At 34.1% G+C, this 12,112-nt stretch overlaps 2 protein-coding genes across 2 annotated transcripts; both read right to left on the bottom strand.

Moving 5' to 3' along the window:
* Positions 1-876: 876 nt before the first annotated feature.
* HELRODRAFT_166078 (hypothetical protein) lies at positions 877-5,710 on the bottom strand (the record flags this gene model as incomplete). The annotated part of the gene is made up of 6 exons (XM_009033106.1): positions 877-952; positions 1,780-1,884; positions 2,938-3,028; positions 4,260-4,388; positions 5,075-5,149; positions 5,605-5,710. 6 exons carry the CDS (start codon positions 5,708-5,710, stop codon positions 877-879), a joined length of 582 nt encoding a protein of 193 aa, XP_009031354.1.
* Positions 5,711-7,283: 1,573 nt separating this feature from the next.
* On the bottom strand, positions 7,284-10,643 carry HELRODRAFT_166077 (hypothetical protein; the record flags this gene model as incomplete). The annotated part of the gene is made up of 2 exons (XM_009033105.1): positions 7,284-9,125; positions 9,858-10,643. 2 exons carry the CDS (start codon positions 10,641-10,643, stop codon positions 7,284-7,286), a joined length of 2,628 nt encoding a protein of 875 aa, XP_009031353.1.
* Between the last annotated feature and the right edge of the window lie 1,469 nt (positions 10,644-12,112).

The following is a 12,112-nucleotide window of genomic DNA, read 5'->3' as shown; positions in this document are numbered from 1 at the left end:
CGTTTTTTATCCACTCGTTTCCAGGATCTGATCCACGATTTTTTGAAAATGACTGGAGTCACATTAAAATTGAAAGTTTATTGGAGTATATATATATATATATATATATATATATATATATATATATATATAATATACACTCTATATATAATTGAAGTAACAAGATGACAAGATAAGCATATCAAACAACACAGCAATGACATTGACCGTTCACAAAAAACGAAAATAAGTTACATGAGCTACTGTCACATCAGTAGCAGCAGAAACAACAACAAAATTTAAACGGAAAGACAACTAACCGTGTACAACAAATGCAAAAAGAACCACGACAACAATATTTATTCATTCCTCAAAAGACTACCAAACTGCAAAATCATTTTTCAAAAGACTCACAAACAAAAGGTTGTGTTCGATCAAACAAATAATTGAAAAATATACAAAACCAAATAACTAAACAAACAAACAAATAAACAAACAAACGAAAAAAACAAGCAAACAGACAAACAAATAACTAAACAAACAAACATACAAACAAACAAACAAACAAATAACAAACTGCTATAGAAACAATTTGCTGACATTGTTATCTCGTCATAAATATGTCCTTCGTTAATTACATGATATAATCGTTGGCTTGACAATAAACAAGGATTTATTAGCATAAATAGGAGTTCAAACGAAGCAATTTGTCGCTAGTGCTCATGTCAATGCTTGCCATGACCATGCTGAATTGTTGATATTTATATCGCTCGTTTATTATTATTAATCCTGGTTGGAAGTTTTCTCATTAAAATTGAAAGTTTATTGGTACTTTGATAATGAAACTATCCATGCGTAGACAACTCTGCCAACTAAACTGTTTGTCAGCATCTACATTTAGGGCATATTCGTCTTGATGGATGAATGCTTCAGGTCGAAATGCGTTTGGTCAGAGATTCGCAGAAGACCAAGTCTGCAAATTTTTTGTACTTTGAATAATAAATGAATTATTAGCTGATCTTATTACTTCTTATAAATCGATGGACAGTTTGAAAAAATAATTTCTGGATAAAATTTATTTTTTAAACAAAAACAAACTATGTATACAGTTAAAAATACACATTATTATTAAATGCTCAACTAAAATTACTTACTTCATTTTTAATTTAATTTTAATTCGTTAAAAATGTGAAAAACTTATTTAGCACTAATCTATCAAAGACTAGAAACATGTTGTGACCGAGAAGTGCACTGGGGCTGTAACACTCCATTAAATTAAATAAATAACCATTTTCCATTGTCTCGTGTAGAGAAAAGTTCAAACAAATTTCATTATATAATGACTTTTTAAATAAAATTGACTTAAAAAAATGCCGGACAAGCAAAAAAAAGTCTAAGCCATTCACCTTGTGAAAATTTTCATGTTTCCTTGAGACAAATTTTGAACTAATTGATTGTCAATTTTTGCTGTTTAAAATAATGAATAATGATCGTCTTGATTATGATGACGATATGATGATGACAACGATGATGATGATGATGACATGGGTAACGCTGTTGATGATGATGTATGATGAGGATGATAAAAGGGCTGGCAGTTACGGTGACGATGATGATGATGATGATGACGGTAGTAGCACGTAATGATGATGACGATGATGATGAGTTTAGTTTTGATGATGATGACGATGATGGTGATGGTAGTGATGACAATGATGACGATGGCGGTAGAGATGATGATGATGATGGTATTGATGATGATGGTAGTGTTGATGATGATGTTGAATGATGGATGGGAACCTCGCTAATGCGTGGTCACTCATTTCAGTCTGCCTGCATTTAGGTTTTGCCGTTCGAATGTTAATTAGTTGTAATGACCATACCATGGCAGTGGTGAGTACGATGCTGATGATGAAGATGATGAATTGATGATGGTGGTGATGATGAGGAAGATGATGTATTTATGAGGGTGATGATGAGGAAGATGATGTATTTATGAGGGTGATGATGAGGAAGATGATGTATTTATGAGGGTGATGATGAAGAAGATGATGTATTTATGATGGTGATGATGAAGAAGATGATGTATTTATGATGGTGACGATGAGGATGATGATGAATTTTTGATGGTGATGATGAGGATGATGATGAATTTTTGATGGTGATGATGAGGATGATGATGAATTGATGATGGTGACGATGATCAATGTCATATTCAATGTCATCCTTATCGTATCATTATGGGTATGATGATGATATTCAATGTCATCATCATCGTCATCACCACCTTCATCACCACCCCCCTCATCATCAACATCATCATCATCACCCCCATCATCATCATCGTCATCCTCATCATCACCATCATCATCATCACCCTCATCATCATCGTCATCAGCATCATCACCATCATCATCATCACCATCATCGTCATCAACCTCACCACCATCAGCCGCAGTAGCCACCACCCCATCATCATCATCATCAGGAACAACGTCGTTACTACCACATTCATCATAGTCATCTTCATCACTCCAGCCTGGCGATCGCAAAAATTGGAAGGAAGGTAGGAAGGAAAGAGGGGGGAGGGGAGGAAAGAAAAAAAAAATCTCAAGTCTAACAGTGCCAATTTTAAGGAATGAACAATTTTGTTGTCATCGATGGTGATGGTGAGGATGGTGGAGTTGATGATGATGGTAGTAGTGGTCATGATGATGATGGTTGTGATGATAGTGATGATGATGGTGATGATGGTGGGGATGGCGATGATGATGGTGATGATGGTGGGGATGGTAGTGATGATGGTGAGGATGATGGTGATGATGTTGGAGGTGATGATAGTGATGGTGATGATGACACTGATTATGATAAATGTATAATAGATTTTTTTGTGTTACAATAATGATGAAAATGATGACGATGACCAGTGAAATGATTAATGAAATGATTATTTCTAACTTTTCCATTTGCACCTGATAGTTCATCATTATTAAAATCCCCTCAACCACCTCTTCCAGTCTTCCATGCGACGTCAATAATTTCAACACTTCTTTCAAGAATGTAATAAGAATTTTCGAAAGAAATTTCGTTAAAGTAATTACCAGTAAATAAATTTATTACTATAAAGATGACGTAGCTATGCTTTATGATGATGGTGATGAGGAAGACGATGATGATGAGGATGATGGTGATGACGACGATGACAACGCTGATGATGATGATGAGGAGGAAGAGGAAGGCGATGATGACAGTGACTGACAACACTGATGATGATGAAGATGATGATGATGGTGATGATGATGACACTTGAAATGACGACGACGATGATGAGGAAAAAAAATACGCGCCACGAACTTAAGAAATAATAAGAAAGTAAAAAACTTTCTATGGCTTGTTTGTTTGTTTATATTTTATTTTAAAAGAACGATATAAATATTAATGAGGCTGGTTATAAGGTCAGAAGAGTAGGCTAGGCACCTGCAGCACCTTACAGCACCTGACGCCACTGAAGCATTCAAATAATGTATTCAAATGTATGTATGCGTTGAAATTGCATTGGAAACATCGTCCGTCTCAAACGTCAGAGTGAATGTCGCCAGGTCTTAATGGTCAGGTAAGGAATGGTCATTAAGTCATTAAGGGCCAGTGTCGTTGCGTTGTGTCAAGTGGTTGATGTTGATGTTTTTGTTGTTATTTGTTGTTGTATGTGTGGTTGTGGGTGTTGTTGTTTTGTTGTGTGGTTGTTGTTGCTGCTGTTGATTCTTGCTCTGTTGCGGTTTTACATGGTTTTGTTGTTGTTGTTGTGTTGATTTTGTTTTGCTTAATATTCACTATCGCAATGTTTTGTGACTTTTATTGTTTGTGTTGTTGTTTTGAATGGTTGACGGGAACGTGCACGCGTGTTGCTTTGTTTGTTTGTTTGTTCGTTCGTTTGTTCGTTCGTTCGTTCGTTTGTTTATTACGCTTTTTTTGTACTATCTGGTGCATCATTTTTTTCAAAGTATTGCAAGTTATTATTTGTATCACCATGATTTCAGGAGAATCATTTGTTTTTTCTGCTCTTGTTTGTGAATAAATTCTAAGAATATTTAATAATCATTCGAACAATTCAAATATAATGACTTTGAAATGTTTAATTTTATCATCCATTGTGAAAAAGAATTTGTTTATAGAAAATTACTGTTTTTAAAACCAAAAAAATTCTCTTCACAATTTCAATAGAAAACGCAAAAAATTCATAAAAAGATTTTTGAAATTCAAAACATGGAAACAACACAAACCATCAGCAGCCGAGAGATTGCCGGATAATGATGACGTCACAGGATCGTCGAATGATGATTGGATGACGTTGTACTTGAACAAGGCTTCCGGTTGGTTGAACTTTTGTGTCGCGTGACATGAACCGTACACTGGTGTTTGAGTTTTCGGTTAGGTTCAGGTGTGACATTGAAACAAAAAAAGGGTTAGCAACGTTAAAATGGATGTCGACAATTTTTGGTCACTTGAGTTTTTGCATTTAAGTCTAAAAAACATCAAAAAATTGTTAAAAGAGCTTCATGAATTTCGAATATATCAACAAATCATTTTGATACTTTGCTGCTACTGATACTGCGTTTAACAGTTTAAATGATACTATAATTAATTTGGTGTTATTTTATGTTAATGTGATGTTGATCATGATGTTACGTTAATGATAATGTAATATGGGAATTTGACATCATATATTATATGTAATGGTAATGATGATGTGATGTTGTTAATGATGATGACCGTACTGATGGTGCTAATAATTTTCAACTTCCTCAAGCACTCAGCCTGGCGATGTATCAACATTTATGACTCTCGTTAACATAATTGATGCCTCCAGAAAAATACCTCTCTAATTTATTTTAATAACTAATAAATCTTAACGATTCGATAACTCAATTTTGTTTGTACGTTGAGAAAAATTATTATTAATTAAGCTATTATGAGGTTAATAATTATTTAAAACTAATTAATATTAGTTAGGTTAATAATGACCTTACCATCCTATCAATGCATGGTTACTATTTAACACCCTGTCAACAAACTGGTCCATCAATTAAATTCTAACCATTTCTAACTTCTTCAACAGAAAATCGTACAATGCCGATGGTGTAGGGGTTAAGACGCTTGGCCGCCCGATCATCTTATGTGTTGAATATCTCATTTTATTTCATGCATATTTACACGGGCTACTTCGTGCTTGACCGATTAACGTGGAGAAGATTATTATTACCATTACATAAAACACAAGATGCACATTTAGAGTAGCATCAGTTAACTATAAAATAACAGGGACATGTTATGATGAAGAAAACAGGTGATGGAGTGTGTTGAAGTAAGGCGTTTAATAATTGTCTGAAAAATTAATATAAAGTTTTATTCATCTTCATAACAATCTATAATTTTCACTATTTCGTGACAATTATTAAGTAACAGAAATTTTACATCGTAGTATTTAACAACGGATTCAAGGGAGAGGCCCTCCCGTCCCCCCGTTATTTGTTCAACAATCATTTTTTGTACTTGGTTGTAAATTATGCAAACTCGTATGGTCTAATCACGTTTTATATATTAAAACACTCTTTTTAATAGTCGAACTGACAAAAAGTTGTCCAATAACCACAAAGAAAAGGTTGCACCTTAACAAAAATTCTTGAGTTTCGGTCAGTTGGACCTCGCTCCAAAATTGACCGAATCCGCCCATGATTTATTCGTTCAGTTATTTATATTCATTAATGGTGCAAAAATTTGCTGCGGAGAAAGGCTTTATTTCAAAGACTTGGTGAATTTTTCTGCTTAGCACTAAATTTTTAACATATTTCGCAGTTAAAACCATTAGTTTTATACACGATTTCAAAACCAGTGGCTTTCTACAAAGTTTTACTTAATTTTGTTGCTACGTTAGAAAGCTGAAATAATTTTCAAGTTTTTACAAATTTATATAGAGATTTTGTTCATTTCAGTTTTAACTCTAGCAAAATTTTTAATAGTGGCGTTTCAGTCCGAAAGTCCAACCTTCCGAATGCCTCCGCTTTTTATTTATTTTAATATTTTTAAAGTAACGTGTTAATATTCATCATTTTATATCATATTTATCAAACTTAATAATTCAATAATTTAACTTTGTTTTTATTCAAATTTATTTAATTATGATTATTTATTTATTATTCATTTATTTATTATTCACTTATATATATATATATATCTCTGACTTCATCAGCGCACAATGTGGACGAGAATTTGAATGGACGAAGAGGAACAATTAATCATGTTGAAATATTGAATTATATGGGTCGTTATTTTCTGGCCAGATTATACTGTTATAATAAGAATAATATCGATAGCATTTATTTTAAATATATTTTATTATTAAAATATAAGATAATAATAAAATTGTTGAAAAAATAATTACAACAATATAAAACCTAGAGAGTTGCATTAACAATTTTTAAATTAAGAAACAACAATAATAATATATTCATAGAAAATAAAACAGACGACATTAAAGAAATTTAGTGATAATCCAATAGGATCTTCAATAGAGATGAAAGCAAGGGGGCGGGGGCTTTCTGGCTGAAACCCCCTCCAAAAATGGTTTAAATGGAAAAAATTGAACGAAATCTCCATATCAACTTGTAAAAATTTGAACTGAAAACTAAGTTATATTTTGTTCCAGGCTTTAATAGCAAAATTTTACTGATAGCAGAAAAATCAGTTGTTTCTACAAAACTAATGATGATGTTGATGAGTATGATGATAATAATGATAATAATAATAATGATAATGATAATGATAATAATAATAATAATAACATAATAATAGTAATAATAATTATTGTAAAATAAAACTCGCAAATAATGAAAATGTTATTAATTACAGCTGCGACAATAAATCATGACACTTTATTTATTTTGCTTTTGTGTCGAAGGAAGATAAATTCGCAAGTTAAATTGAAATCTAAAATGAAAATTTGTTTTTTTTATGAAAAAAATATCATCGTATTAGGAAATTTTTCATAAATGTTTCAGAATATTTTAAACTTTTGAAGGAATGTTTGAGTAAAAAAATATTTCAACAGTTTGGATTAGAAAAATGTCAAGAGGAGATGATGTATTGTTCAAATGTGCAGATAAATTTTATCCAGTTTGCTTTTGAAATTTCTGCAAAGTATCTCAAATCTTGAATAATGTTTCCATCTTAAAAACGTTTTGCTCATTTTTGAACGACACACCATCGTCACGTGCCTATTTATAGAATAGAAATACAGAAATGTTACTTCACTCACCTCTGTTCCATACAGCAGCCACTGCAAGGGCCCCAAAAAGACAAAGAAACGTAATGAACGTGACCACAAAACAGCGATTGTTGTTCATGCTCAGTGCCGTTGGCGTCGGGGCTTTGAGAGAATGTGTGGAATGTTTGTTCTTCGTAGTCGCCGCGGTAGTTAGCGGCAGTTTGGCGCGTGAGTGGCTGCAGCGAAAACAACAACCACACAAACGCACGCGTGTTGTCAGGGGAGATGGAGGAAAAGCAGTCCTCTTATTCTCGTAATTTTGTAACATGAAACTTTGCATCTGTTGTGTCGAGGTGTCGTAGTGCTGTTGATGATCACGAACGGGCTGACAAACATCTTCGTCCGTACTTTCTATGTTGTTGTTGTTGTTGTTAATGTTGTTGTTGTTGCTGCAAGAACCGTTGTCATTACTGTCATTACTGTCATTGTTGTTGTTATTGTTATTGTCATAAAGAACATTGATGTCAGAAGCGTTAGTGATGATGTCATCTGTGTTTAATTTTTTGTTTAGCGTCTGTAACGTTGCATCCAACAGGCTATCCGATCTCTTAATTTTTTTATCAGTAAATTCACCGTTCCAGGTTGTTCTAGCGTTTTTGCTGTTACACGTTTTGTTGTTGCTGAGTTTTGTTACGTTCATGTTGTTAATATTATTGTTGTTGTTGTTTTTATTGCAGAATTTGATGGTTTTAAAACGGGGATCGTATGAGGCGGAGAGCGTTTTAGAATGATTGTCATCAAAGGAAAATGATGTCAAATGCTGATTTGTCGTGACAATTTTGTTGCCCTGCGTTGAGTCTGCAACGTTGCTCAAGTTGCAAATGTAGTTGTTGATGTTGTTGGTGTTGTTGTTATTGTTGGTGTTGTTGTTGATGTTGCTGCTGTTGTTGTTGCCGTTGTTGATGTCAGCCGTGCAGCAATCGTGGTGGATGCCGATGTTGAAGTTGTGGTCGGTATTGCAGATGGCATTTTTAGAATTTTTCTTTCTATTGAAACTTAACAAGCAGCTTAGTTGATTGTGTTTGTTCTTCGAGCTAATGATGTTCAGCGTCTGATTGTTCTGCTTGTAATTGATGTTGCGACTAACATCAGAAAAGTCGTTCTGCAAGTTTTTGTGGCCAGTCTGTTGGATTTTTGAGAATTTTATGTGCGATGAAGGCAGCAATGTCCTGAATTTGTACAATTGATTAGTTTTTATATCTCTTTTATTATTTTTCAGAGGGATGTTGTTTGTTCGACCGAGATTTCTGATGTTGCAAGCATCTTTATCTTCACCACAATCATCGTTGTCATCATCCTCTTCATCGTCGTCATCTTCATCGTCGTCATCATCATTTTTTTCATCGTCATCCTTGTTATTGTCTGGCAGAACGGCATTGTAATCAGCATTTTTTAAACATCGGCGCACTTTTTGTTGAAACTTGTTGTCGTTGTTGTTTATGAAGTCAATTTTGTCGCTTCTGCAGATGGTGTGGCTGCTGCTGATGTTGTTGTTGTTGTCATCGTTGATGTCTGTTTGTGATGTGTTGTAGTTAGTTGTTGTGTAGTTTGTCGCTGCATGATCGAGATCAAACAGATCACAGGCGCATATTGTTTCGTCGTTCTTCGACGGTGGTTTTGTTGCGGCTGATGTTGCTGGCTCGATGTTGTTGAATGACAAAAATGAAAAATTCTTCAAATTATCATTCAAATAAGGACTATTGCTTTTGTTGTTGATGTTGCCGTTGTTGTTCTTATTGTTGAGACTGTGTTCACGCTCCTTGTTAGATAGGTCGCAATTTAATTTGTTGTTGCAGCTTATGATGTTCAGTTGGTCGTCGGCAACCTAAGTACAATTTAATATTTCATGGCCAGAAAGTTAAAAAGTGTAATGAATCACATGAGAAATTTTTATCAAAAGCAAAATGTTTTTAATGCCTGATTTTAAATTTGCACATAGGCATTAAATACTCAATAAAACCTAAAAAAGCACACATTCTAAACAGCAGTTCAATGAATGTAATTGAGTTGACATAAGTAGCATGTTAATATGATAGAACAATATCGATATGGCGCTAATGAAGCGTCATCATGCTCTTGGTGTGACGTCAAGGTGGAGTTTGCCGTAAAGTAAATTCAACATCAGACGCACGAGAGAGACAGGACGGGGGACGTGGTGCCAGAATGATCACGCAATATCCTAATATTGTCACTAATAAACAACAACCACAGAAACTAACATCAACAGCAACAAAAATTGCTTCAACATTATACACATTATTAAAATAATGTCAGCCACATCAATAACAACAGCCACAAAAACAACAACAACAACACAACAGTAACAACACTATTTAATGACATCAACAACAAAAAACATCAACAACAGTGGCAATCTCAACAAAGACATTAATGAAAACAACAACTTTTATGAGCAATGCATCAGCCAATCAGATCGACATCATACAAAATTAATGATGAAGTAACGTTCATCGTTTAGCTGTTCACCTCAACACAACAATCGCAACAACAGAACCGGCAGAGCAAACAACACCGCACAAAAGGTATGTTGACTTACGTGATTGCACTGTATGAAAAGTTCGCCACCATTTCCAATACTATCGTCACCATCAACACCGTGTTCACATGCGCACCTACACGTACACGGACTGCTTACAAATACGTCCAGATGTTCCTTGTTTCGTGGTTCCTGATGTAGTTGTTGTTGTTGATGTTGTTGCTGTTGTTGATGTTGTTGATGTTGTTGATGTTGTTGTTGTTGTTGATGATGGTGATGATGATTTTTATTTGTGCATTGCAGAGTTTGGGTTGGATAATGTGGTTGCTGTTGTAGCGGTGGGAACTGTGGTAGATGCAGAGGCTGCTGCTGGTGGTGATGTTGGTGAAATTGTTGATGGAGTTGTTGTGGTTGTTGTTGTGGTTGTTGCAGCATCTGAAAAGATTTCGTCAGTAGCGTCGACTTTTTCACTGCCTTCGAGATAGATAGCATGCCGGGGAAGGTGGCCATGTCTCCTTCGTGTGTCAGAGAGCCTGGTCCTTCCTTGTTGTTTGTCCTTAGGTTGCATTTTGTCTGCAGCATTAACTTTTTATTTAGTGAATTATTCAGCTCAACTCTGAACAGTTTCTCTTCAGGTTTCTCTAAAATAGCGTTCATTTCCGGTTTACTGGTGCACGTGACCAGGCGATCAGCTGACGCGGCAACATCAGGATAGTTTTTTGTAAAAGTTGAAAACGTAGCGATGGTTGCGGGTGGCGAGAAGCTGAAGTTGTGGTAGTAGTGGTTGTGGGTGGGAAGTGGATGTTGGCTGAGAACGTGGGTGGTGGGAATGTTCGGTTGGAACATGGCTGGCTGGTTGGTTGGCTGCTGGGAAATCACAAATTTTCAATTCGATCCATGCAGCATCTGAAATTTAAAATCAATGTGAATCGTACTCATTTTATAACGACAAATTATTTTTTATTAGAAATTAATTCTAGAAAATAATAATATTTTAGAAATCAGGTTCATATTCACTTATTCGGGTTCCATTTTAACAAAATCTGTTGTACGAATATCTTGTATCATAATAAGAATTGTTAATTTGTAGCTAAAATCAAATTATCATTTCTTATATATTTTTAAATCGGTTTTGCCAGGGTTTCCTGATTTCGTAAATGAAATTTCAATGCAGTCATCATTGGCTACGAGCCAATTAGTTTTATAAATCTCAAACAAAATTACATGTAGAATCTGCTCTTTCAAAGCCATTTTTCTTTTTCCAATGAATAAATAAATAAATAAATAAATAAATATATAAATATATATATATATATATATATGCGTATGTGATTATGCGTGTGTTTGTTTTTGCATTTTGCATATGTACGTGTGCGTGTGTGAGTGAACATTCAAATATTCATATTTGTTTATGCACTTATAATTAGGTAATATAAAAACATTCGGCCAAGAGAAATCACGTCATGTCTTATCGCTTGGTTGATTAAGTATGTCATTTAATATTTTGCATCACTTTGAACTGCATGCGACCGACGGAAATAAAAAAACTGTGGAAAACTACTAACAAAATATTTTCACTAACAGACCACATGCAAAAACAACAATAACAACAACAGAAAATATTCATTAACAACAACAACGACAACAATTACAACAACAAAAAATATTCATAAACAACAACAACAACAACAGAAAATATTCATAAACAACAACAACTATAGCATCGACAGAGAGTGTTCATAAAGAGCAGCAGTAATAAACAACTTGGATAGATGTTAAGGTGTCACCCCTGGTCGCCAACGAGTGACTGAATTATTACGTGGCCAGCAGCGTGAACATTATTATAAACTGTATAAAATCATAAACAACAAAGCCATAAACAAAATTATTAAGAACCTAATTTCTTTGAATGCCATAAAAAATACCAAAATTGAAACATACAACAACAACAACAGACTAAACTACACCGTCATAAACAACATCACAAACCATGTAGACAACGGCATATTGGGTAAAAGTAAAATAAGCAACAGCTTCGTGAACTGCTTAAATATCATAAACAACATCATGAATATATAAATTTTAGCATCAAAATTCATAACATACAACTCTATATACAGAAAATTTTTATAAATCAACATAATAAAAAATGACATTATAAACAACTTCACAAACCACACAACTTCAAAAACACCCGGGCCATTAACATAAACATCCCGACATCAATAACATTTCTTAAAAACTCTCTTTCAAACTTCTAACAAATTAGGTCATAATGGCAATAGAAATAAATACAAAATTTAACGATAGCGATG

This window comes from Helobdella robusta, assembly GCF_000326865.2.
Source record: "Helobdella robusta unplaced genomic scaffold HELROscaffold_9, whole genome shotgun sequence".
In the NCBI taxonomy this organism is placed as follows: domain Eukaryota; kingdom Metazoa; phylum Annelida; class Clitellata; order Rhynchobdellida; family Glossiphoniidae; genus Helobdella; species Helobdella robusta.
Note: the sequence above shows the minus strand (reverse complement) of the source record. Positions and strands in the feature narration are given on the sequence as shown.